Source organism: Rhinolophus sinicus, chromosome 1 (assembly GCF_057876585.1).
Source record: "Rhinolophus sinicus isolate RSI-liver-muscle chromosome 1, RSI-T2T, whole genome shotgun sequence".
Lineage (NCBI taxonomy): Eukaryota > Metazoa > Chordata > Mammalia > Chiroptera > Rhinolophidae > Rhinolophus > Rhinolophus sinicus.
Window position 1 is genome coordinate 8195659 of NC_142501.1, and position 26845 is coordinate 8222503.

A 26845-nucleotide genomic window follows, 5' to 3' on the forward strand; every position below is an offset into this window, starting at 1 on the left:
ACAGAACTGTACACCTGAAACGTATGTAACTTTACTAACAACTGTCATCCCAATAAACTTAAAAAAAAAAGTAGTGAATTAAAAAGAATTCTTCCATATTGAAAATGTGAAAGCAGAAATAAAACTCAATGGTTGGAAGTCAAGAAACTCTCCCAGAAACTAGTGTATAATGACAAAAAGATGAAAAACTGTCATAAAACAAAGAAACTTTGATGACCAATCCAGGATGTCCAACATCTAAATGGCAATTCCAGAACGAGAAACCAGAGTAGATAGAGGAACTAAATAGAATATCAAAGGAAAAAGTCAAGAAAATTTCCGATAAGTAGTCCCTAGAAGCTTCCCCAGCCTTGACCTGGCCCTCAGGTCCATCCAGAGGTGGGAAGTTCAGCCTGCCTGGGTCTCTCACCTCAGAAAGGCAGAAGTGGCCTTCACTGCCTCAGCGGCCACCTCCAGCACGGGGCTGCTCACTGCCTCTTGGAGGGCACGGCCAGCATCTCTGCACATGGCTGAGCTTGTGAATAGCTTGATCTCCTCCGGCTGCCTAGAAACGGTAAATGAGTGAGTGAGAGAATGTCTATCACTGACCCCAGCAGGGAAAACTCCTTTGCTTCTTTCCTTCTCCAGTCTGGCCCCTCCCAGCCCATCGCTCCACCGCTTTGCTCACCGCGTCAGGATCTCAGCAAAGAGCAGCACGCCCTGCTTGTGCAGCTCTGTGTTGTTCATCCTCAGGCTTTCCTGCAGGCTCCTCACTACGGACTCGATGCCTACCTCAAAATGACATGGCAGAGGCGGGGGTCAGTGCTTGGAGGTTCCTTCCCTGCCTGCCCAGGGACGTGAGACGCTCTGCACAGCACGTTTGCTGGCAGTCCCTCACGGAGGGCCTGACAAGGCTGAGCTGATGGGACTGGAAGATCCTGAGCACAGGCCCTTATTGGATTCATCTTTGTCTCCCCAAAGCCCAGCACAAGCCAAAGCACAGACCGTGGCACTCGAAGTATTTAGTGAATACCTACTGACTGAGCTGCACCTTCTCCTATTCCTCCTCAAAGAACCAGGTCAGACCGCCCCTCCTCCAGGAAGCCTTCCCTGATCCACTCAGGCAGAGTTGTGGGCTTTCCCTGAGCTTACATATCGCCTGCACTTCCCTCTAGCAAGGCCCTAATCAGCTAGTTTATATTTCTCTCCCTTTCCAGAGGACAGGGACCACATTATCTCTAAATCTCTAAATCTCCAGGTCCCAGCCTGGTACCTGGTATAGAATAGGAACACAGAATACAAAATAAATGACCAAATGTGTCCAATCTAAAAATCCATACGTGATATAAAAAGTCCCAGACAAATGTTTCCTTCCTTCACCAGGAAGGAAGAAAAGAGACAGTTTTAAGAAACTTTGAAAGGATGAATCAGCAAAACGTAGGGACTAACTAGGTGGGTAGCCATCTGGAGCATAGGAGAAGACTGAATCCACGGCTGAGTCAAGTTTTTAAGGCACAACAGGAAATCACTTAGCAGCCAACAGGAGTGCCCTTCCTTGCTAAACATATATACTTCTGCTAACCAGTCAAGAGCTGAACTGTTTGGATATCACTGCTTGCATATGAATCTGGTAATGAGTTTGGGCTGACGGAAATGACCAAACCCAGTGCGCCCCTCCAAGGTGCAGGCTGGGCCCCCATCGCTGCTACCCACCTTTAAAGTGCTGCCCACCCAACCCAGAGCTAGTATAGGACCCCCGTGACCAACCGTACACCGTGTGGCACTTGGAAAAGAAGAGTGGCTCCTCTGCCAGAAGTATCAAGCAGTTGTAGCTGGACCAGACGAGCACTTCACTGGAAGAGGAAAGATGCTCAAAGAGGAACTCTGGCCGGTGAGAGAAGGAAACAATAAATGACACCTGTATGGTCTGATTCCTTAACTAACGCTCGGGCCCTGGAGTGATTCAGCTCTCTCACATGCCCTCTCTAGGAGACACGATCATTAATTCACAGGTAAACCTGGAAAATGCCCTCAGGATTATGGTCTAACCTCATCTTTTTAACAAATGGGGAAACTGAGACCCAGAGAGAGGTATTGTTAGTCCTGCAGGTGGGACTAAAGCCAAGGCTCCTAATCTTCAGGATGGGCAGCCGCATGATGCAGAGAAGAGTTTTTAGAGCCAGAGAGGCTTGCTCTTATATCCCTTCTCCGCTAATGACTAGACTTGTCAATTAAAGCAATTATTTCCCTTCTCTAACCCTCAATTTCCTAATCCATAAACTAGCAAAGATGAGGACCTAAATGTGGCAACATTAACAACACACCTTAGGGCATATTTCCTGGCTCATAACAAGCCCTCAAGAAATATTAGTTGCCTTAGCCTTCTTGGTTCACGGGTCTTTCCACCACCCCATACTAAGCATTTATTCCCAAATAGTCAAACAAATGACAAAGATCAGTAACAAAGTGTTCAAGGTCATACAAGAAATTTGTAGCAAGAGAATTTAGATGTCATGAGGCCTAATTCCTAGAGTCTGTCATGTACAACTGAACCTGCCACCAACCCACCCCTCCAGTATGCATTATCAAAGAACCCCAAAAGGACTGCTGCTGCTGCTGTGACTCAAGGGTCTCCAGTCAGAACTGAGGGCCTTGGAGGAGAAGGTTAGAAGGGGCCCCCTACCTGGGATGTCAGCATGGATGAAGGCCGGGGCATATTTCTCTGGGGAGCGGACCAGCACCGCGGTTATACAGTGGGCGCTGGCCACCTGCAGAGTCTCATCTCTGGAGAGGAGAAGCTGGAGGAACAGGCAGCAAAAGGTGCCACAGTCACAGACTGCACTGACAGGGCCAGGGCCAGAGCCCTAATTGTCCCTGAATCCTTCCTGCACTACCAGTTGCCAGGCATGAGGATGCTCAGGGAGGCTTACGGAAAGGAGTGAACAGCAGCAAGCGAGAAACAGAACGAAAGAAAATATGGCACTCAAAGAACATGAAAACCGTCTCTGAGAAGGGCCATCATTTACAAAACCACTTTCACAGCCCACATCTGGTTTTGATGTTTGCAACAAGACTGGGAGATAACATGGGAAGATTCTACTAGGAGACTCACTCCATAGTGTGCAGAAAAGAGTTAACACAGCAGGTCTGAGACTCTTATCCTTAGAGGTCCTGCCTGCAAGGCTGGCCGTTGACAGGCTTTGGGAAGTTGGATTTCGGGAGGGTTCCCATCACTCCCAGAACTGATAAGAGTGTTTCACAGTGACTAAACTATTTGTACAAACAATATACAGAGGGTGCCAAAAAAATGTATACACATTTAAAGACAGGAAAAAACTGTATTAAAATTGTAATACTCAATATATACCGATAACAAAAGATGAATACAAGTCACGTGTATACATTTTTTGGACACCCTCGGTAGTTTATGCTGAACACCCGCTGTCTTTCTGGGAGTCTGGAATTTTGGTATGTACTAGACAGAGGGTGCCTACATGACCAGCCAGCCCCCACTAAAAACCTTGCGCACTGAAACCCTAATGAGCTTCCCTGCTAGGCAACATTTCACAGTGTTGTCACAATTTATTGCTGGAGGAATGAAGTGCATCCTGTATGACCACTAAGAGAAGATTCTTGGAAGCTTGTGCCTGGTTTTCCCCCAGACTTCACCCCATACACATTTTCCTTTTGTTTATTTTGCTTTGTATTCTTTCACTTAAGAAATCATAGCTGCATGACTATACACTGAATCCCGTGAGTCCTCCTAGCGAATCACTGAACCTGAAGGTGGTGTTGGGGACCCTCAACTCTCAGAGGAAGGAATTCAAGTTCATCCAGGTTAAGTTACTTACTCCAGGCCACACAGCTAATAAGTTGCAAAAGTAAGGCAAAAACGTAAGTCAGCCATGTCCAAATCTAGGCGTCTTTCAGCAACTGAGATGCCTCCCCCATCAAAATTTTAGATCAGGTTACTTCTCCACTCAAAACATTTCAATGAATTGCCATCGTATAAAATCCAAACTCCTACTGGACACCACGGCTACCAGGATTTCGCATTAAAATATTATTTGCTTGCTGAGTTTTGTAGCATCCCCTTAAATTTTGCCCCTCAGGCAAGTGCCCCACTCTGGTCCCAACCTTGCTGGTTACTGTAGTAAAATAAAATGCTGATCCTCCCAAATTGCCAACAGAAGAACATCCTCCACATACGGATGGAGGCGGGGACCTCTAAACCAAGAATCCTGTCTCTACAAAGTTCTCTCCCGTTAGGAAAGCGCTCTCCAGTCTCAGTCCCTGCCACCATCGTGCTGCCTTGGTGCACTGAGAGGACAGAAGACCTTGTCCCCTGCTGAGCCCAGGATCCAATGTTCTAACCAGATGTTACCATGGACACCAGGATGGCAACAGTGAAATGAACACAGGAAAGAACCCAACATGAATTTTTTTTTTGGTTCAGAGACACGCGACTTGCTTTTCAGGGCTCACAGGCCCTGTGTGGACCACTCTGGAGGCATCCCAGGGAAATAAGGAGGAGCAGTTTGCTCTGGATTTTTAATATCTAACTAACTTATCCCCAACTGTCCCTTTTCCACGTCTGACCAGGGCTCCTCCTCCTTCCTGCAGAAGGAGTCCCTCAATATGGTCCATCAGTGCTAGTCCTGCTATCAGATGATGACAGTGGCTCTGCCAAGCCCTGGGCTGAGCACTGCAGAGAGAGGCAGCTAAACTCAGGTCCTACCCTAAAGAAGCTCCCAGTGGATCAACCACAATACAGGGAAGCACTGTGACAGAGTGGCATATTGTGCCTAAAGGAGCCAGCGTAACAGGGGAGCTCTACAGGCCTGGAAGGCTGGATCAGGGATCAATAGACAAAGGAGAGGAGAAAGGCTATAAAGGCAAAAGGAGGAGAGCATCCACACAGGCAGAGACAGGACAGCCTGGCACACGCAGGACCAGCGAGAAGGTGCCTGTGGCTGGTGCCAAGCTGAGAATCTTCAGTTTTATCCCTGAAACGATGGAGGTAGCTTTGTTTCTGTTGCTGCCTATATCCCCCATTCTCGGGCAGCCTAGCTGTGAAAGAGAAGAGGGGGATAGAAGGATTCATGCCTGAAACGAAACCTATTTTGAGTCTTCTAACAGCATATTGTTCTAGCCAGTAAGAAAACACTTTGACAGTCCCAGATAGAAGGGGTGGTGAATGAGACAAGGCCCAGGAGGCGTTCGGGTTCCTTGTTATTGAATCTAGAGACAGGGAATCGCAAGACAACGACCTTTTTGAGCACCAAAGGCAGTGAGGTCTCTCCTGGGTGCCCCTCAACACTCTCAGTGCTTTCCGCCAGTGCAGACTTGTTCATGATCATGGACACGAAAAGGTCATACTTCAGCAGCTGCCTCAGCAAACCTGGAAGACAAAGGGGTGGGGAAGTCAGGCAAGAGGAGCACATGCACCAGAGTGTCCCCAACGTAGGCCCTCAGACACTCCCTCGAGACTTCTTCATGTCTCCGTAGAGATTCCTAAGTATTGCTATTGTAAAGGGAATTACAATTTCTTAATTTCTTTTTCAGATAGTTTGTTGTTAGTGTATGGAAACACAACTGATTCTGTATCCTGCCACTTTACTGAATTCATTTATTTGTTTTAACAGGGTTTTATTGGTGGAGTTTTTAGGGTTTTCTGTATATAAGAATTCTAGTACTATGTTAAATAGAATCCCACCCTTTTCTGTGCAACCTCCATGATGGCACTTAAGACACTGAACTTCAATTGTTCACATCTGGACTATGAGCTCCCTCCTAACAGAGCTTGGATTTGATCATCTTTATGAGTCAGAGCCCAGCACAGGGCCTGGCCCAGAATGAACGAATGTGTGGCTGGACTGTTCATAACGGAGCCCTTGGCCCAAACTGTGATAAAGAAACTGCTGTCACCCACAGACCACGCTTTGCCCTGTAACTCCTGCTCTCAGGGGCCTCAAATAACAAGCAAAGAAATCTGGACATCACCCTGAGGCCCGAGGGAGCCATAGACGATTTTCCAAATAGGAAACTGACAGGACATGAACTGTGCAATGTGAAGATTAACTTGGCAGCAAGTACAAGATGTACCAGGGCAGGTAGTAAAGATGGGAGGCAGAAAAATTGCTGTCCCACTTTCTTTCCTCTTCTCTTTCCAAAGGCAACATTCTAAAGCTGCCACATCGACTCTAGGCATCTTTCCCAGTCTGTGCATCCCCAACTCATGACTTCTATCCTTTGCAAAGCAACAAATCTCCCCACCACTAGAGAGCCAATATCACAAGCCCTCAAGCAAAACCTCAAATGCTTTCTGCCTGTTTTCTCTCTAGTCTCATGTCTTACCCAAGCAGTTGATCTGTAGCTCCTTTGTCTGGGCACCATCCAACGTGGAAAGGAAGAGAGAACACAGCTTCTCCCGGAAATGGCCTGAAAGTGTCTCAGCTGCCATTGGTGAGGAGTACAGCTTCCCATAGAGGTAGCAGACGGAAGCTTGCACCCCCTCACTGGGGTACACTAACCCTCTCAACAGATGCTCCATTAGGTCACCTGTCCAGAAAACAATCGGGAGGCCACGAGAACCACACAATGTCAATTGCTATATGAAACTCAAAACTATTGCCCCCAATGGGGTCATAATGGTAATCCCCAATAACCCCCCACAATAAATGACTTCTGGACACTTAATCAAAAGGGAAAACTAAGGTTTAGAGAAGCAATTTACCCTTAGGTGACTCTTCTGTGAGATACTTATTTGTATTTTACTGATAGAAAAAGAGTACTTCTTATTTCAGAATTAATTCCTCCTTCTACCCAAAAGGAAGATTCATAGTAGGTACTTAATTCATTTGTGTTAAAATAGTCAGTAGAAATAGCCCAAGACCAAACTCAAGAAGCACTTTTTTTCAAAATGGCCAACATAGAGCACATTTTACAGATGGGGAAATTAAAGCCTAGAGAAGGAAAGTAATGACTCCCCAGGTATATACAGTGAATGGACTGCCCAGATGGAAGTGTGATCAAAGCAGGTGAAAGGGAGATGGCAGCTCTTCCCCAGAGGTCACTCACCATGCTCCATTACAAGCTTGTCTGCCAGAGCAGGGATGGCATCCACCAACTTGCCGAGAAGGGTCAGGGTGGCCAGGCTGCCTCGCATGGAGGGCATGTTACACAGCTACAAAAAGTGAACACACTCCGCTCTATAAATTAAAATCAGGACAGATCTCCCACTAAAATTTATCTTGCCCTGTCCACACCAAACCTGCATTGTACGTCTCTCATCAAAATCAGTAATCAGCCACTTTAGCTAAGTGTCTGTCTTCCCTACCGGACTGGGAAGCCCCGGGGGAAAGGGACTGAGTCAGATTCCTCTCGGAGTTCTCAGTACGTGTTTGTCAAACTGAATTAAAATTAGCATATTTTGTCTCCTATAGAGCCAGAAACTGGGGAGTGAAAGTTGGGAACATCATTAAGACAGAATTCCGGTTCAGTGCAAAAAAAATTATTATTATCATCATTACTATAGCGACTATTTTGGAACACTCTATTAGCCAAGCACACTTTACAGGGAGAGTCAATAGTATATACTTCACCTTTTCCACTGACTAGCTGTAGCACCTTAAGTAAGACTCTTAATTCCTGTTGTGAGAAATGATAATACTACCAACTTCATAGGGTTGTTGGGAGGACTGAATGCGATATGACATGTAAAGCATCTAAAACAGTGCCGAGCATATAGAAAGTTCTCAAAGTGCTAAGTGGCATTATCATAATGATAAGTATTGAGATATATATGCATATATATACATATACATATATATGTACATATATATAATTTATAAAGCCAATCTGATATATTAATCACATGCAGAGTAATTATAATATGATAATTTAATTTATAATTAAATGTTGCTCTTGATGGTGTTAAGATGAACATTTGTTTTCCTTTTGCAAAAAAAATTAAGTGATTCTGATCATTCCTAAATCTTAAACACAATGGAAAAGCTGCTAGTTTCATTGATATCTTTGACTATATTGGAGCAGGTTAAATATACCCACTCAGTGCTTACCTTAGATGCTGAAAAAAGCAAATGCCTTCAGTACAAAAATACTGTATACAATTCAAACCAAATAAAACTACTAAGCCAAGACACAGTGAACATATTTCCTTGACAAGTTCGTCAAGGAAATCTGCATTATATTTTGTAGGAGGATACAGAGAATGGCCATGGAATGATTATGCCAGAAAGATGGAACTTCACCACATGGATATAGCTTTTGGGAGATTGAAAGGGGAAGGAAGGAAGTGGCAAATAGTACTGGAGCAGGATCAGAAGACCCAGGCCCCAGCCCTGGATCTGCCACTGCCTCAGTGACCTCAGGCAAGTCCCTTCTCCTCTAGATTTCAATCTCCTCGTCTAGCCGAACAAGGGTTGGCCCAGCTCTGACACCTGAGGATCCTGAGGGGTCCTCAGGAACCCACAGCTAGTTACTGACCTCTTTGTGGCACTCATCCAGCAGGCAATGAATGGTCTGCTCTAATTTCAGCTGAGTTGTAAGCTGGATAAGGACTGAGCAACACAATAACATTACTAATCAGAAGACAATCCTGGCCCAGAGTTCACCTTTCATAGCCCTTCTACTCAAAGTCATTTGTTTGCGTTAATTTGTGTTAGTCGCCTTTTCTATCTGCACCCCCCGCCCCAAACCATCTGTGCACATCCAGACCGAAGGATTTCTGGCTTCCTCATTGTTTTGTATTAGTGGTTCACAACTAGGCTGCACATTAGAATCACCTAGGAAGCTTTAAAAAAAATACTAACGCCCAAGTCCCACCCTAGACCAATTATATCAGAATCTCTAGAGAAAGAGCCTAAGTATCTGGATATTTTTTTATTTTCCTCAGGTAAGTCTATTGTGAGGCCAAGGTTGAAAACTACTATTTTATCTATACTTTTTTTCCTTCCTCAGAATTTGCTCCTTCATATGCTAGAAAATAGAGTTATTAGTGCCTTTGCCAATAATATCTCACAACCCCAGGCTGCCCTTCTACACAATCATTTGTGATGCTTGTGCCAGTGTCTCTGAGGAGGGGTAGGCAAGAGGCTGGCTCTGCAAGTGAGAAAAGCTGCAAACTAGATTCAGCTGCTGCTGTGGGCAGGCTCTGCCACTTCCAGGATAAATAAGCATTCTAGGATAACACAGAAACAGGAAGAATGCAGGGAGCAAACAGGAAACTGAGAAAGGAGCAAGTCCTTCTTTGCCCGGTAGTTTTGCTGTCTCCATCTAGTGTCCACCACCTCAGTGAAGTTATTGGGGTCTGATGAGGGTTCTGCAAGCTATGCTGGCACAAACCAGAAGCGAATGGCTTTAGAATTATAGCCCCACTCAAGATGGCCTTAAGGAAAATGGTGAAGAGAAATCTTCCCACCCCTTCCAGTGGTCAGAACTTCAAATGATACACTGTTTGCCCACACTGTCTAGATTGAGAGATGGTCAGAAGTACATACATATCATATTGACTTATGATCTGTTACAGCTGCTAGTAGTTACGGATGCTAAGTATGTGGCTGGATGCTCAAGGGCCCAGCAGCAGCCAAGCAGCATCCTCTCCCCAGAGGTCTGAGTTTCCTATATGGGGTCCTTCCTCCAAACTTGTAGTTTAATAATTCCAACCTCTCCCTTGTTTTCCCAGCCCTAGGAGTGGGAGCTGCTTTCTAAAATTGCTACCTCGTGAAAACTTGGTGTTCTCTTTTTGCCTTCAGTTACCTAGATAATAATTATCTATATTAAAGTGGCGTGTGTTTTTTTCTGTTCAAATAACTGGTGTGGTTTGTTTCCTGACTAGACCCTAACTGATGCAGTTCTTGCTCTTTCTGCAAGAATCCTACTACCCCAGTACTCTCGTCTTTCTTCTTTAGTCCTTTATAGGTAAACCAACACATTTCCACAGCTTTAACACCTCCTATGTGCAGACAACTTCCAACCAACTAATATGAATGTAGTAAAATCAGAGTCTTGTACATGTCTTTCTAACAGCATTCAGCAGCTCTTATTTACCAGCCAGTCTCTCCTCCAGATTATAAACTCTCAGAGGGCAGGACCATGTCTTACTCATCTGTGTATCCCCAGTGTCTAATACAGTATTTGGCACAGAGCAGGTGCCCAAGAAAGAAATACAGAATTAATGGCAGACAATTAATTGAGTTTTCTTTATCTGTGTCTAAAATGAAACATTTTATCTCATCTATGCATCAAATAATGAGAGCTGCATTCAGGCTAAAATCTCCAGCTTCAAATGTTAGGTGCACACAATTTCACCTTACCTTCAATACAGAGATTTGCTATACTCCCATCTTCCACATTGCATAACAGTCCTTAGAGCAGAGGGAGGGAAGAGGGGGATAGGTAATAGTTAAAAGAAAAACAAAGGCACACTGAATTCTAAGACTAACAGCAGCTTTAAGCAATGTTTAAAATTTTATGCTCCCACCAAACACCTAGACTTTCAATGACCCACTCTAGCTTTAAAGGAATAAAAACAGCCAGTGTGGTACAGCATAAAAACTGTGTGCTCTAAAGTCTGACAGACCTGGGGTAAAATTCGTTCTGTCAGTTGTTAGCTATGACCTCCCGGGGCCTTAGGGATCATTGTCTCTCCCTTAAAGGACTGTCTTGGCAGGTTAAAGCCTGGAAAACCTCTAGCAAAGAAAAGTACCCACTACAAGTTAGCTCCCCTCCTCCTTGAAGGGCTCATTCCATAGGACATTATAATTGTATTAAAAGAAGGGACCTTTTAATCCATCTCATTTTACACATGAAGAAACTAAGGAGCAAGGAAGTAACTCAATTAGGGTCACAGCCAGGTCAGCAAACTCCAGTCTGTACCTCCTAATCCTGTTCAAAGACCATACAGACTGCCTCTTTGAAAGATCATACATCCCCCATATTCATCGCACATTTTTACTAACCTCTTTGCTGTAATTACCATACAATGCATCACGTATCTTAGAAAGGTGACTATTTCTTCATCATTATGACAAAACAATTTGCTAATAAGTTAAACTGCTATTTTGCAAAAAGTCTAAACTATCTTTCCAAGACCATTTCTCCAAAACCCCAAAAGCAAATATACATATTATACATGCAAAATTCATGTCATTTCCCTTTTAATCTCACCAAAAAGCATGTTTATGAAGTGAATACAGACTCTCTGATCCTGAGCCACCAGCTGCATGACCAGGGAGGCATGCCTCACGAAGACATCTCTGAAGCAGGACAGCATATGTTTCTTGCGCACCAACTTGGGGTAGATGAAGAAAAATGTTCAATAGCAACCAAGTCTCAGCCATTCTGAACCCAAACAATTCTAATTATATACAATATATAATTATACAAACATAATTACAAGATGATACTGGAGGGATCATTTAATTTATGGTAAGATCATATTCCCTCAAGGGAGTATGGAAAAGGGCATCATTTACACATACAGAGGATTATACATGAGCTAAGGTTCCTAATATCCTATTTTCACATAGCATTTTACTCTTCACAAATTTTTCATTTGTCTACTTGCTCATTTAATGCTAACAAGCTGGTGAAGCAAGAAGAAACAGGTTTTGATGATTATAGCCATTTTGGAAATAAGACGACTGAGGCCGAGACTTTCCCCAGGACTCAAATCTAAGTCTCCAGCCAGGTCTTGTCAAAGGTCAATGCTTTCCACTTCAACAGTCCAGCAGAGTGATACTGAGGACCTTTTGTCAACCTTACAGAGGTAAGTAGAGAAAATACATCCTTCCACTCAAGGTAGACATAAATCTTCACATTCAATTCACCTCCCTGTACAAAGAACTGAGTAGTAGCTGTGCAGAGAGCTCAAGATAGTAGCAAAAGTTGTGTCAAAAAAGGGGTGTGCACAGAGGATATAATAGGAACATGGGTACATCTGATTACATCACCCCTTCAATTGGTGAGAGCTGAAGCTAAGAAAATTGTGTTCAGTAAAAGGGGAAGTCGCATCTCTTATTGCCTCTAATCTTCGTTATTACAAGTCTCCTGTTTTCCTTCACCAATTCCTCCTACATAAAACATAGCTAGTAGTCTAAATGAGTCACGCAAAAAATCTCAATGACTCTCCTTCACCTGACAATCTGATTAAGTCCAAGCTCCTTAGCTTGGATTCAGACTTTTCAAGGAACTGATCTTAACCTGGCTCTCCAATCTCAACTTCCCTTCAAACACTCTAATTGCCTTCCCAAACTCATCCTTCCTAATACCTACCTCCTGGGATAAGCTCCCCATCTCCTCTGGTCCAAATCTTACCCATATTCTCAAGCCTAATTCAAATGCTTCCTCCTCTAATAACCTTCCCTAATTTCTCTCCTTATCCCACACAACACTTCACCAGACATGTCCATTTTTGAAATTCCCAGTAATGCGTTCTCTTATTTTCTCCCCTGCGTCACTATTTTGCTCATCTCTGTATCTCTGACTCACTGTCCAAGAATGACAGCCTCAGAACTTCTGGCCTCAATGATACATCTCAGATGTTATCAGCTAGCTCAGCGGCGCTCAGATTATAATCTGGAGACCCTAGGAATGCCCAAAGCCCTTTCAGGGAATCCATGAGATCAAAATTATTTTCATATAATACTAAAATGCTATTTGCCCTTTTCACTCTTATTCTCTTACAAGTGTACAGTGAAGTTTTTAAAATATTACATGACAGGTGATATCACAACAGATTACATGTAGCAATATGAGAATCCAGGTGTTTTCTATTAAACCTTACATTAAAGAGACTTGCAAAAATGTAAGACTAAGCCAGTCCTTTCACTATCTTTTTTTGTTTTGGAAAATATACTTTTACTTTTTAAATTACTTATGCCACAGAACTGTACACTTAAATAGTTCAAATGGCAAACTTTAAGTTATTTTGCCAGAATAAAAATAACTTTGTTAATATGTAATAGATTTACATTATTTTTAAGTAAGTTAATATTTTTATATTTTGTTTTGATTTCGAATACAGTAAATATCAGTGGATATAACCCACATAAAAGCTCTTTGGAGTCCTCAATGTTTAAAAGTGTAAAGGCATCCTGAGATAAAAACTTTGAGGACCACTGAGCTAGCCCCTCCTCCCATCCAAGGCACGAATTCCCTCCTCACCTCCACCCCCCATGAATCTGAGAGAAAACTGATCTCCCAAACTCTTCCTGGACGCCTCCATGAGAAAAGTCACTTCAAAGGTGGGTAGGCACCAAGGAACAGGCAGCCATGTTTCAGCCAGCTCTGCCTATGAAGCCTTCCCCTTCACCCCCTTTCTGCCCGGCTGTAACTTCCACCTGTCGTTCCTGTCATCAGAGACCCAGGCAGCCCTCTCCGCCACATTCACACCCTCAGGAATCTGAAGGGAATGAGGCGCCTAGCTCACTGGCTGAGAGCGGACTACAATGGAGGCAGCCTGAGGTAAGCCTAAATCCTGGCGCAAAGCACAGAGGGTCACTACCGCAGCACAACCAGGGAGAAGGGGGAAGGCTTGCCCGGGAGTCTTGCTGGGGTCCTGGGGGCCCCAGATTCAGTGCGGACAGGGGTAGGTCCATATGAGGCACAGAGTCAGGGGCAGGGCCCCGTTTGGAAAGGGCGGCCTGCGGGTTAGACTGGGGCTGAGGTGGTTCGCAAAGAGGGCCACCCTGGCAGGCTGAGGGGGCAGGCCTGTTGAGGGGGTAGATTCAACGAGGCGTGTGGGCCCAATTTAGTTTCGGAGAAGGTGCGTGGAGTTCAAGGGAGTTGGTCTGGCGAGGGGCGGCCCTGTTCAACGAGGGAAATGCGGGGGCCCAGTTCGCACCGACACGCCGGGCTCTGGCAGCAGCTCCAGCGCGCAGGCCAGGCAGAGGCGTGGGGGCACGGGCAGCAGCCAGCGCGGGTCATGCCGGTAATGTGCCCTCTCGAAGAGCAGCGCTTCGTCCCTCCCGTGGACCGCAGTGCCTGCCGCCGCGTCCCTCACAGCCATCTCTCTGCTCGCACGCTACCGCAGCCCCGAGTTTTCCCGCGCAGTTTATGCGCAAGCGCAGTTGAAAGAACCCGGTGCGCGGCGCGCGGGGGGAGGGGAGGTGTAATGCGCCTGCGCAAACCGAGTGCGATGAAATCTCAGGGGAGCAGTTGTCCCTGAGGGCAGGTAATGGACGCAAAGACTTTCGAGAGTATCTAGAGCCGAAAGTCGTTTGCTCTTAGAGTCCGCAGGAAATCGTCTTTACCACATCGAAGGTTGAAAAGCATTTATAAAGAAGCTGTCATTAGCCTTGAAAAAGGAAGCAATCTCTTTCTACTATTAAAAAAGGAAGGAATCTCTTTATACTATTAAAAAATTAAATAAACAATCTCAGGGATTTTTTATCTAAACGCTTTTATTAGTATTATTATTTTAAATTTACGTCTTAAGATTCTAAGACGTTTTCCTTAAAATGTTCTCTCACAGAAGTCTGTCTGCACAGCAGTTGAGATTTTGTGAGCACACAAGGAATACCGAAGAAAATACGTGTTATGTTCAATATGTTAACAATAGAAATCCGTCAATGTACAAGGATTTATTTAGCACCAAAGTGCCCAACAACTGGTTAATGTCGCAGGAGGTAAGTTCAAGAGGTGTTTTCTACATTCAGAAGCAATGTGACTAAGTGGGGAAAAAATGCTTTCCATGGCAAAATAGTTTGAAAAACAATGGTTGATTATTCAATGGAATATTATGAAGTAATGTTTGAGAAAAATAGATATTCACATGGAAAAATTAAAATGCTGTGTACAAAACATGAATATAGATTCAAGTATGTAAAGTAAATAAGCAAACAAAAAACAAGCAACACATCTTAAATACATTATAGCAGTAATACATGTTTGATGGAAAAAATAATATTTTGATATATTTTCTTCTAGTCTTTTTCTATATATTTTTACAACAGCAACATACAAATGTTTGTAAACTGCTTTCTCAGAGAAAAATATGTCATGTACATCTTCCATATCATTATATATTATTCTATATATATTTTAAATGTCAACAAAGTGTGTATTCTTTTTTAAATTAAATTTATTGGGGTGACAATGATTAGTAAAATTACATAGGTTTCAAGTGTGCAATTCTATAATACATCATCTATATATAATATTGTATGCTTACCACCCAGAGTCAGTTCTCCTTCCATCACCATATATTTGACCCCTTTTATCCTCTTCCACCAAAGTGTGTATTCTTTTTGACAAAATTTTGAACGAAGAACTGTGCCAGGAGTTAGAGGATTCAAAAGTGAACAAGAGAGCGTCCTTGTCCTCAAGGAACTAGGAGTCAAGTCAAGTAAACAGACAAGCAAATTGTTACAATAGAGTATATATGTGTTAACTATCTATTGCTGTGTAACAGATTACCTGATATAATGGGTTGAATGGCAACCCTCAAAAAGATATCCCCATGTCTGTTATGGACTGAATTGTGTACCCCAAATTCAGATGTTGAAGCCTTAACCCCAAATGTGACTGTATCTGGAGATAGGGCCTTTAGGAGGTAATTAAGATTAAAGGAAGTCATAAGGATTGAGCCCTAATCCAATAGGATTGGTGCTGTATAAGAAGACAGAGAAAGATCTCGTGACCTCTCCATATACATGCATCAAGGAAAGTACATGGGAGAACATATTGAGAAGGTGGCCGTCTACAAGTCAGGAAGAGAGCTCTCACTGGAAACTAAATCAGCCAGAATTTTGATCTTGGACTTCTAGCCTCCAGAACTGTGAGAAAATAGATTTCTGTTGTTTAAGCCACATAGTCTGCAGTATTTTGTTATAGCAGCCAGAGCAGACTAATATAACATCCTAATCCCCAGATTTTGAAAATGTTACCTTATTTGGAAAAAGGATCTTTGCAGTTGTAATTAAGTTAAGGGTCTTGAGATGAGGAGATCATCCTGAAGTATCCAGTGGGCCTTAAATCCAATGACAAGTGTCTTGAGAAGAGACACGCAGAATAAAGGAGGAAGCAATGTGACCACAAAGACTGAGGTTGGAGTGATAGCACCACAAGCCAATGAATAACTGCAGCCACCAGAAGCTGGAAGAGACAAGGAACTGATTGGCCCCTAGAGCCTTTGGAGGGAGTGTAGCCCTGCTGACATATTGACTTCAGACTTCTGGCCTCCAGAACTGTGAGAGAATCAGTTTCCGTTGTTTTAATTCACCAAGTTTGTGATAATTTGTTATGATAGCCATAAAAAATGAATATGAGCCAAACTTTAGCAGCTTAAAACAACAAACATTTATTATCTCATAGTTTCTGTGTATCAGGAATCCAGCGTGGCTTAGCTAAGTGACTCTGCCTTGAAGTCTCTCATGAGGTGGTAATCATCTCAAGACTCAGTTGGGCTGAAGGATCTGATTCCAAGTTCACTCACATGATTGGTGACGGGATTTGGTTCCTCAAAGGCTGTTGGTGTGAGGAACTTACTTTCTTGATGGCCGTTGTCCAGTGGCCTCCTCAGTTTCTTGCCACATGTGCCTTTCCATAGGGCAGTTTACAACATGGCGAATGGCTTCCCTCGGGAGCAAGCAAGAAAGTGAAAGAAGGGCCCAAGATGGAAGCTACACTCTTTGTAACCTGTTCTCAGAAGTGATATTCCGTCCTTTCTGCTATATTCTACTTGTTAGAAGTGAGTCACCAGCTCCAATCCACACTCAAGGAGAGAATACACAAGGCATCAACACCAGGAGGTAGGAAGCAGTGGGAACCCTAGAGGCTGCCTACCACAGTATATTAGGTTGGTGCAAAAGTAATTGCGGTTTAAAAGGTTAAAAACAATTGCAAAAACCTCAATTACTGTTGCACCAACCTAATATATGCTGTACACAGTAAAGGTAGGCATGAGTTGCTATGGGAACACTTTGCTGGCAACAATGCATAGGAAGAAACACATTAACTGGGTCATAGGAGTATGGATTATTTTCCCTTTTCCGAATTTCCTAAACTCTTTAGTGAGCATTATGGGTTTTACAGTGAATTGAAAAATCAGCTAAATGAAAGAGAAGACAGAAAAGGAGAAAGGAAAGAAGGGAAGGAGGATAAAAGAGAAAAAAGGAGAAAACCTGAATTAAATTCCCAACTCCACCACTCACTGAATTAGGCGCTGTGAATCTGTCTGCAGAAGCTGTCTCCAGAAGTATCACAAGATGTAGTGCCCTTTGGCTAAGAAGCTTCAGACTTCATTAAAACAAATGATGCGCTCCAGGATGTCCCACAGGTGGGCCAGGCAAAGCAACGGGTCATTATGGGTGGCAGTGCTTGAGAATTGGAGAGGTGGGGATGGTTTTTCTGTGAAGTCTGTGTGTGGGCAGCAGAATCCCAGCAAGGCAGATGCCCAGTGATCATCTTCCCTTCCTTGTGACCAAAACGACCTGAAAAATAGTGTCCAGTGCAGAACACCAACTCTCCCTGCAAGAAGCTGAGGCTCAGTCAGAATTGGCTTGGAATAGGGCGGCACAGAACCATGATAGAAACCTCAGTAAATCCTACTATGAGGAGCCGGGGAAGGGAGTTGCTTAGGAGATGACGTTGGGCTTACCCTCATTCCCCAAACCTTAAAAACCATAGCGTAGAAGTGGCTTCTCCCCACCCAGAGAGTATCCCAAGCCCCAAAAGGGGGCACTCAGAAAACACGTGCCAAAGAAATCAGAACCCCACAGGTTTCAAATAACCAATTTTATCAGAGGCTTTGGGGTTAAGCGGGCCACTCCCATGCCTTCTCTGATGTGTTCTGAGGACTCTGGAACAGCAGCCTATTTTCTAAAAAAACGCTGGAGCAGAAAACATCTCAAATGCTTCATAAAACCAAGCTTTTTGGAGGCTAGTGGATTCTTCGGGGCCCCATTTGGGTGTTCAGGTTCCCCTTGACCCGGGAAGTGCTCTGTCTTAGGAAGAGCTGCTCCAGCACAGCAGTGACCTGGTGGCTGAAGTTCCTTCTTCAGGGAAGTGCAGACTTCAATGCTGTCCTCCTTTACACGTGGGTCAACCACTTTGGGAAGCAGGGTAGTATCAGAACCCCTCAGGCTCAGGTCGGGGGCTGGGTGCTGGGGCTTGGCCAGGGGTGGGGACCGGGATATCTTGTTCAGCAGGGTCTTGCTCAGCCTCACTGCAGCCTGACCTTGGAAGCTGGAGATGTCTGTGGAACAGGAGGGAGGCTGCTGCCGAGACCTTCTGCCCTCTACAGGCTCCAGGCTTCCTCTTCTCCAGTGTGTGGGCTGCTGACATTTGAGTTTGGGGGGCTCAGAGGCCTCCTGGGATGTGCTCTCCTTCCTCCAGCGGTCGTGGTCTGCCCTGGAGTACGAGGTTATCACTCTGCTGGGAGCCCTCTCTGCCCTCTGAGAGATTCCTGCCCTAACCATTTTCCTGCCCATGCTGTTCTCCCTGGAAGACTCTCGGACCCTTTCTTGGCCACACCAGCTCCTAGATTTTGCTGCAGGATTGGGGTTCCTGGGAGCAGGGAGCTTAGCCGTAGGAAGAGCCTCTTTGAGGACATTCTGTGGTTCTCTGGGGCCCCCTGGTGGCCTGACTCTCTGGGGCTTTGGGGGATGGATGGAAATGCCCGCGGTTTCCGACCTCCGTGACCCACACTTCTCCAGAGTTCGGGCTTGTGTAGAAAGTTTCAAGCTTTTTCTTTCTGAGGGTTGAAACCTCCGGCACCTCTCAGGGGACTTAAGGCCTGGCATGGAGCCCTGGGCCTCACAAAGCCTTTCTTGCTGCCGTTGGAGCTCACAGGCTGTGTATAATCCAGGGAGCTGCACCCCAGCAAAGGACTGTGGGCTCGGGCCTAAGAAGTTAAAGAGCAAATGGGACTCCAGAATACGCTGAGGGAGGCCCCACTTCAGGTGTGCCATCTTCCGCCGCATGAGGGACTCCAGGAGCAGTCGTTGGCTCTTCTTGAGGACTGGCCACTTGGGCAGGACAGTGAGGGCAGTGGGAGCATCCACCAGCGCTGTGGCAGTTTGAGGGGCTTGGCCACACGAGTCAGAGGGAGAGAAAGAAGGCAGATTCAGGGAAGCAGTCAGAGACTGTGGGTTCTGGAGCTGCCAAGCCAGGCCGGAAGTCTTCCCTGGATCCACCCTTTTGTCCCTTTGCCGGCTTCTCTGGGGTTTAGGTGGGGCCTGCCGAGAGGCTGGACTGATCCCCACTTTGTGCTCCCTGGCAGGGGCTGTGCTCTGGCTAGCCAAATGCTCTCCCTCTCCACTGGTGAACAGGAAGAGTTCACCCCGGTGGGGGAGAAGCTTCATCTCAGGACAGGGAGCAGAGGCCACTGCCTGTTTCTGTTCCACGGCCCCATAGCCAGAGCCAGTGAGGGCTGCGGGCCTCTCATTCCCAGAGCAGTCAACTTGGAGATTGTCTTCAGCAGCATCCTTTCCTCTGACTTGGTCCTTGTTTCCTCCCCTTGGAACTCCAGGCCTTCCAGCATCCTCAGCTCTGCACTTTCTCTGGCTCCCTACATTCCAGATGTCAGCAGTATCCTCATCTCCACTCTTGTTCTGGTTCCCGTGCCCTTGCATCTGGATCTCTCCATCAATTTGACTTCTTAACTGTCCTTGGGACTCTCCCCCAGGAACCTGAGTCTCTCTACCATCACCACCTGTGGTCCCTCTCGGGTGTTTCTTCCCTTGTATCTGAATTTCCGCACCATCCTCATCTCCAGTCTGCTCCTGGTTCTTCCACTCTGATGAAGAAGCCTTTCCATTAACTTTACTTTTTAACAGTGTCTGGTTCCCTCCCCAGAAAGAACCAGAAAGTCTCTGGATCTTTCTACCATCCTCGTTTACAAGTTCTCTCTGGTTTCTCTTCTCCAATATCTGTCTTTCTGTATCATTCTTTCCTCCAGTCTGCTCCCAGTTCCTACTCCCTGGTGAATGGTTCTCTCCAATTTCACTATCTAACTGTCGTAGGTTCTCTCTCTCAGGTCTCTGTGTCTCTGTACCATCCTCACCTCCAGGTTCTCTCTGGTTTCTCCTCTCTGGTGCCTGAATTTCTGTTCCATTCTCACCTCCCATCTGCTCCTGGTTCTTCCACTCTGATAAATGGGTCTTTCTATCAATATAATCTCTTAACTGACTCTGGTTTTCTTCCTCAGCTGCCCAGGTCTCTGTGCCATCCTCACCTCCAGCTTCTCTCTGGTTTCTCTTCTGTGATGTCTGAATTTCTGCTCTATGTTCACCTCCAATCTGGTCCTGATTCTCCCAACATGGCATCTCAAATTCTCTGTCAATTTCACTTGCTACTGGTCTCTGGTCTTCCCACCATAGTGCCTGAACCACCACCCAATCCTCCTCTCTTATCTCTCGGAGGTCCTTCCTTCTGGGTAGCTGGGTTTCCCCAGCATCCTGACCTCTTCGCAAGCCATGGCTTCCTGACCCCACTCGAAGTTCATGTCTTAGTTGCTTCTGGGTCTCTTCCCCAGATGCTTGGGTCTTCCCAGCTTTCTCACTTCCACCGTGATCCTGCTTATCCCACCACGGCGTCTGGATCTCTGTGACATTATCACTTCCAACACATTCCTGTTTTCCCCACTCCAGGGCCTGGATCTCCACATCACCCTCTTTTTTTACTTCTCCCAGGTTCTCCCTCCCAGATATTTGGGTTTGCACAGCATTCTCACTTCCAACCTGGTCCTTGTTTTCCTTCTTTTCTGCCTGAATTTCTGTACCAATATCACCTCTAATCTGGATTTGTTTTCTCCACCCTGACACCTGGGACTTCTCACCATTCTCACTTCCAGTCTGGCCCTGTTTCCCCAATCCTTGGGCCTGGGTTTCTCCTTCATGCTCCTCTTGGGCCTCTTTCTTGTTCTTTTCAAGTGCCTGGGTCTCTATAGCATCCTCATTTCTACTCTTATCCTGGTCTCCCCACTCTGGTGTTTGGGTCTCTGCATCAATTTTACATCTTAACTGATCTTGGTGCTCTACTATATGTTCCTGGCTTATGAGAGGATCCTCACTTCCAGCCTCCCTCTGATTTCTCTTCCCTAGTTCCTGAATTTTGGGTCTATTCTCAAGTCCCATGTGGTCGTGGTTCTCCCACCCTAAGGTCAGGATCTCTCCATCAGCTTTACTTATCACTAGTCTCTGGCTTCCCCGCTCTAGGACCTTAGTTTCTGCATTGTCCTCCATCCCAAAGTTTATTGGGAGTTGCCTTCCAGATGCTTGAATCTCACAAGAATCCTCCCCATTGCTCTCTCTCTGGTTGGCCCACCCTGAAGCCTGGGTCTCTCTACTGTCCTTTCTGCCTAGTGTCTGATTTTCCCTCCCTGGTGCCCAGGCCTCTTGTGGGCAGCCCCAGGACTTCCAGGTGGGCATTCCCCCTTGTTGGTTGGAAGGAAAAGGCAGGAATTCTGTGGAGCAGAACTGCAGCATCTGAGATGAAGGGAGATTTGAGAGAGAAGTGGCCAAAGTCACAGAGGTGGGGTGGGAGCTCATGCTGATAGCAGGTTCCAATGTCACCAACTCTTCCTGGGTGTGGACCAACAGTTTCTCCCTCCTGCAATACATGTCCAGGTCAGGGAACAGTGGCTTGCAAATCCAGTGAGTATGCTCATCACTGAGACACCAGGGCACCTGCCATATGTCCCAAGAACTGTCCTGAGGGAACATACAGGTGCTTGAAAAGGAGGTGGTGCAAAATATAGGCTCAGAAGGGGTATGGAAATCCCGACATGAGCACTGACATGGGTGCTGCCAAGAGAGCAGGTAGTGGGCCCATGAATCCCAGAGGCTCCTCCAGTATTTCCATCTCTTCTTTTGTGCACATTGTTGAACATGAGCATTCAAGCCCCTGAACTTGCCAGGACTGAAGAATAACTTAGGGATCAGCCCCAGACAAGTGTCATGTCTCATGGAGAACACTGCCCACTTCTGTGGTGGCACCTGTAGATGAGAACAGAGAAGCAAAATCCTTGCACACATTGTCTCATCTAATCCCCACAGCTCAGAACTGTTATCTCCATTATCCAGATGAGGATGTTGGGGCTAAAGAAAGGGGGAGTCATTTCCCTTAGGGCAAACAGTAGTCGTTCATTCAGAAAAGATAAAACATTTACTCTGGGCCAGGCATTATTCTAGGTGGTGGGGGTACCAGCATGAACAAGACAAAGTCCCTTCGGGAGCTATCTTTTAGACATGGGAGACAGACAATAGCCAAGTATACAACATAGTGTTACGTATGAAAGTGTGCTGATGGAAATGAAGCAGAATAGTCAGAGAAGACAGAGAAGCAGAGCAGTCAGAGAAGACAGAGTAGTCAGAGAAGGCCTCTCAGAGGTGGTAACATTTGCCTAGAGACCTAAGTGAAGTGAGGGGCAAACCAAGCGACATCTGAAGAAAGAGCATTGTAGGCACAGGAGATATTAGTGCACAGACCCTGAAGATAGAACAAGGTCATGTGTATAAGAACAACTAGAAAGTCCATGTGACCAGAATGGAATGACCAGGAGAGTTCTGGGAGATGAGGTCAGAGAGAAACGAGGACAGACAATGCTGGACCTTGGAGTTGTGGTTAGAAGTTTGGATTTTATTCTGAGTTTGATGGGAAATGCATCCATAAGAACCAGTACAGGGTTTTGAGTGGCACAGTGCTGTGATCAGTTTTTTGATCAGCATATTTTTGGGCTGCTGGTCTGTTTCTTTACCTAAGTACACATGGATGTGTTCAGTTAATGAAAATTCATTGATCTATATACTTATAATCTGTGTATATATATTATTCTTGAGTTAAAAGTTTTAAATAAGAAAGAAGAAAGTCATTCTGTTGGCTGCGTGAGTACTGACTGGCTGGGTGAGAGAGGTGGCGGGAACCACGCCGAAGGCAGCGTCTGAATTCCAGGTGAGACACAAGGGCAGCTTTGCCCAGGTAGATGTGGTGAGATTTTGAAAAGTGATCAGGTTTGAGATATGGTTTGCAAGTAGAGCCCATAGGACTTGGAGAGGGATTGAATATGTGGAGTGAGGAAGAGAGGAGTCCAGGGTGACTGCTGGGCTTGGGCCAAGATGTGGTTCTCCCTGACCCGTCTGAGTTCCTCAGTAGATTCATCCCTGTACACAGGGCATTGAACAGCGTCTTCATAACAAGTGACTGAAACAATCATGGTGCTGAGGGAAGGAAGTGTATGAAGTTCCCTCACCTGTATGACCTTCTTCATGCTGAGGTGGGTCCTCATGACCTGGTGCCAACAGTGCCGGACCTGCCAGATCAGAAAGAGACAGAAGACGAGCAGGTTGCCACAGCACCGAGGGTCCCTGCAGCTATGATCCTCAGAGAGCAGGCCCCGCACTGGCTCCCACTCAGGGCCCTGGAATGGCCCCACCACGGCACAGGCACCCAGCAGTGGCAGTAACATGACAAAGCTTAGGTCAGGCAGGTGGTGTTAGGGAGTTGGAGGGCAGGACTGGCCCAGCCATGTCGGGGTGGGGTACCCCTACCTCATAGCACCTCTGTCACTGAGGCCACCTCACAAAGGGGCCTGATGCTCCAGCCTCAGCTCCAGCTGCTGAACCTGGCACCAGAGCTGGCTAACATGCCCTCAGTGCGGGAAAGGACAGCGTTGGGGAACTGCCCAAAAGGAATTAAAAGGAAGAAGAATTTGTTTTAAACATCCTGTCCTCTGGAGTGAAGAGATTCAGTCCTCCCACGGATGGTGGGGCGATGTAACCTGTAGTCTGCTGATTTCTTTCCTCCTATTCAATGTAATACTTTTATCCATTTGTCCATCTGTCTATCCAATAACAAACATTTAATCAACATTGTATTGAACATGTGCATTCTTATTTGACCACCCAGATTACTTTTCCCATCTCAGGATCAGTGATGCTGGGAGAATAAATGCTACCCTGAATACATGCTACTTTCTTTCACCTAAAAATTATATTCAAAATATTGAAATATGGAGTGAGCAGGGACATCAGCCAATCAGAATGGACCAGACTTTACCCAGCTTTAATAGCTGGGTTGTAAGTGGTTCCTGGGGTCCTAGGGACATCACTATTTACCAACCATTTGGGAAGCATTTCTCTATTTTAAGAACTCAGTATGCCACACAATGTGTTCTGGCTGAATGTCACCCCAACTTATACCTGATACTCTCTCACAGACCCAGGACAACTAAAGAGTAGAGAGGAGTAACGTAAGTTTGGCCAACTGGGCTCTCTCTGCCAGGGCTCTAAATATCAAGAACAGAGATTCAAAAATAGAAATAGGAAGCTGGTGAGAAAAAGAAAAGCAGCTCATGGCAGCTAAGAACTGGCCCAGCTCTGTCAGTTAGGCCTTAACGTTGCTAGGAGCTGGCAACACTCATAGCTGGGCCTTGAGGTTCCCCTGCTGAACATAAACAATTCCATAGAACATCAATATCAGACAAAGCCACTCTGTGATAATCAAGACAAAAACAAGACCACTCTTTAATCATCTCTGAATATAGACAAAACGTGAACATTGTTGAAACCATAAAAATAACCAAATATCCCCTTACCTGGCTGATATGAGTGACTGCTATTTCTTTACCAATTACAGCTATAGACTCATTTCATTTTTTCCACCTTGTAGATAAGATTTATTAAGATGCCCAATCATAGAATTATTCAAACTTTCTGACAGGGTCGAATGCAGAGCAAACCCCACTTCCTTGAACCCTGCCCCAAGTCACCTAACATAAGCTCAAATCCTATAGTAAATCCTTTCTAACACCCTTTTGTTGAGAAGTCCCACAGTTCCTCATGGTGTGTGATCTCCTTTGTTGCAATGAGTAATAACACTATAGGTGTGTTTCTGGTGGTCTTTGCCTATAGGACATTGACAGTGGAATGAGACTGTAGAATTGGTCTCACAATCGGCTTCCCTTGAACCTCTGGGCTCCACCACAGCATCGTTTCCCAAATTCCTTTTTTTTTTGGTTGCTTGCCACCAAAGATCCCTAAGTGAAACAAGCATTCCCTTTGGTGCAGGCATAGTGCCAGAAGATAGGTATCCACAGTGTCCAAGGCAGCTACAAGCCCTGTCTCACAGAGTTCTCAGTGTGGTTGGAAAGGTGGACACTGAATAAAGACAAGGTCAACAAGTGCCACAAAGGACAAGTACAGGGGGTTTGTGGGTCCATATAGTAGGGGCAATTACCTGGTCTGGGTAATCAGGGAGGCTTCACTGAAGAGGTGGTGAATAGGAGTTAGCTAAGCAGAACAGCGGAGCACATTACTCCTAATAGAGGGAGATGGATGGAGTTGGAGAGATTGGGATGTGCTCAGGGTAGAAAAAAACAGTAGGTGTGGCTGGAACATGGGGAGGACACAGGGAGTACTGAAGAAGGGCCTAATAAATCATGTCAAGGTTTTAAGATTTTAAGCACAGAAGTGTAGTAAAAGAAAAATTTCTTAGACAAATTGACCCTGATCATATGTCAACATTTATTAACTTACCAACAAGGGAAACAGCAAGATAAAAAAAGGTGGGCTAGTTCTGAGAGAACATGAAAACTAAGTAATTATAAAGTTGGAAAACAGAATTAATTAGGTAAAGGGTACTGTCTCATTATTCTTGATCATAAAACCATCAAGGCATTACTAAGAAGATCTGGGATTTGATGGTCCAAGATGCCAGGTAGGCCAAATAACAATCAGAAATTGTTATAAAAGACATCAAAAAAGCAAATGATAAGGACACATCTATGACTGTAAATTGGAAAAATAAGGTTTCATTCCCTCAACTGTGATGGCTGATAGGTCCAATTAATATGGAAACAGGAAACAGGACCCAAGAGAGGTGAGGAGCGGAATCCAAATCACAGGTTCTGCTCTAAACAGAAGCCGTCAGTGGACATTTCTTAATTTAGAGACAAATTTTGTTCTTTGATAGTCATGCATGATTTGCATGAGGTGAAGTTTGATGGGGAAATTTTTGATGTAATGAATGTTCAGTCCTGGAGCCAGTTTAAACCCATCCGGTTGCCCAATGCCACAACACATCCCAGGCAGAGCAACTAGATGTGGTGAACGTTACCCAGGCCAACAGTTAACATCCCAGGGTCCAGTTCTGGCTCTACTGCTGCCTCACCCTGTGAGCAGCTTCCCCTCTCTGGGCCTCAGTATGTGTGAAATGAAAGGGCTGAGCTGCATGATACCTAAGGGTCCTGCCAGTTTTCTACTTCTAGGTTTCCAAAGGAATTAACTGGAACTAGCCCTTAATGGTCTATTTTTGGCTAGATCCAAGTGGTCCCAAGGTGTGCCTGGCATCATATTGGAGAGAGATGAGTAAGGACCATAGAATCAGGGAGGGCCTCTTGGAGGTGGTGAGGCATGAGTCTAGTTTTAAATAATGGAGTTTTGGAGCAGCATAGAAAACAGTATACTGGCCATAAGAAAATGGGTGTCCTATGACATCTCCAAACTCAACCTGACAAAAACTCAACCCCCATCCCTAAACCTGCTCTTTTCCTGAATTCCTTACTCAGTGGATTCCATTTCTGTTGGAGTGTACTCCTCACCAGAAATTTTAACAAGGATATCTGAATATAAAGGAAAATATTTAGGCTTACCTATCATTATCTCCATACCTTTCCTTCACCAGTGACGGGTCAAAAGATTATTTTGAACACAAGAATGTGCTCAAAGATAAGCCGGGAATGGAATGCTGACGCCATTGAAACTTTGTGTTTTGCTGTGCTGTTTTTGAATGTTTAACTCATTGTTTCTGCCAATGTTGTATAGCAGAATGATCATAAAAACAGCAAAATTCGGTCCCTTGCCCGGAACTGAGGCAGTTTACCCCGGGTTCCCTTTTTGGGGGC

At 45.2% G+C, this 26845-nt stretch overlaps 2 protein-coding genes across 3 annotated transcripts in view; both read right to left on the minus strand.

Moving 5' to 3' along the window:
• The window catches only part of MEI1 (meiotic double-stranded break formation protein 1), a 61971-nt gene extending 47960 nt beyond the window's left edge, over window positions 1–14011 (minus strand). Inside the window, exons 1-11 of the mRNA XM_019734445.3 lie at window positions 13847–14011; window positions 11170–11293; window positions 10317–10367; window positions 8488–8561; window positions 7060–7165; window positions 6337–6540; window positions 5250–5380; window positions 2663–2777; window positions 1747–1863; window positions 668–767; window positions 410–544 (exon numbers count right to left, since the gene is read on the minus strand). Of these exons, the coding sequence (XP_019590004.3) occupies window positions 410–544; window positions 668–767; window positions 1747–1863; window positions 2663–2777; window positions 5250–5380; window positions 6337–6540; window positions 7060–7165; window positions 8488–8561; window positions 10317–10367; window positions 11170–11293; window positions 13847–14011 (1322 nt within the window). The remainder of the gene's footprint in view (window positions 1–409; window positions 545–667; window positions 768–1746; window positions 1864–2662; window positions 2778–5249; window positions 5381–6336; window positions 6541–7059; window positions 7166–8487; window positions 8562–10316; window positions 10368–11169; window positions 11294–13846) is intronic.
• Window positions 14012–15028: 1017 nt separating this feature from the next.
• On the minus strand, window positions 15029–26808 carry LOC109448851 (uncharacterized). Of its 2 annotated transcripts, XM_019734572.3 has the most exons (3): window positions 26594–26808; window positions 23195–23254; window positions 15029–21941 (listed from the first exon to the last, which is right to left on the minus strand). In XM_019734572.3, the coding sequence occupies exons 2-3, from the start codon at window positions 23228–23230 to the stop codon at window positions 17817–17819; spliced, it is 4161 nt and encodes a 1386-aa protein (XP_019590131.3). In that variant the 5' UTR covers window positions 23231–23254; window positions 26594–26808; the 3' UTR covers window positions 15029–17816. The 2 variants fall into 2 exon arrangements, with proteins under 2 accessions (XP_019590131.3, XP_019590130.3); XM_019734571.3 differs by having other exon boundaries at window positions 23195–26808.
• Window positions 26809–26845: the final 37 nt, after the last annotated feature.

Coding starts and splice junctions, on each gene's coding strand:
- LOC109448851 (XM_019734571.3), bottom strand. CDS start 23,410: ATGTTACTGCCACTGCTGGGTGCCTGTGCCGTGGTGGGGCCATTCCAG. Junction 21,942..23,194: donor GCATGAAGAAGGTCATACAG/GTGAGGGAACTT, acceptor TCTCATCTACAG/GTGCCACCACAGAAGTGGGC.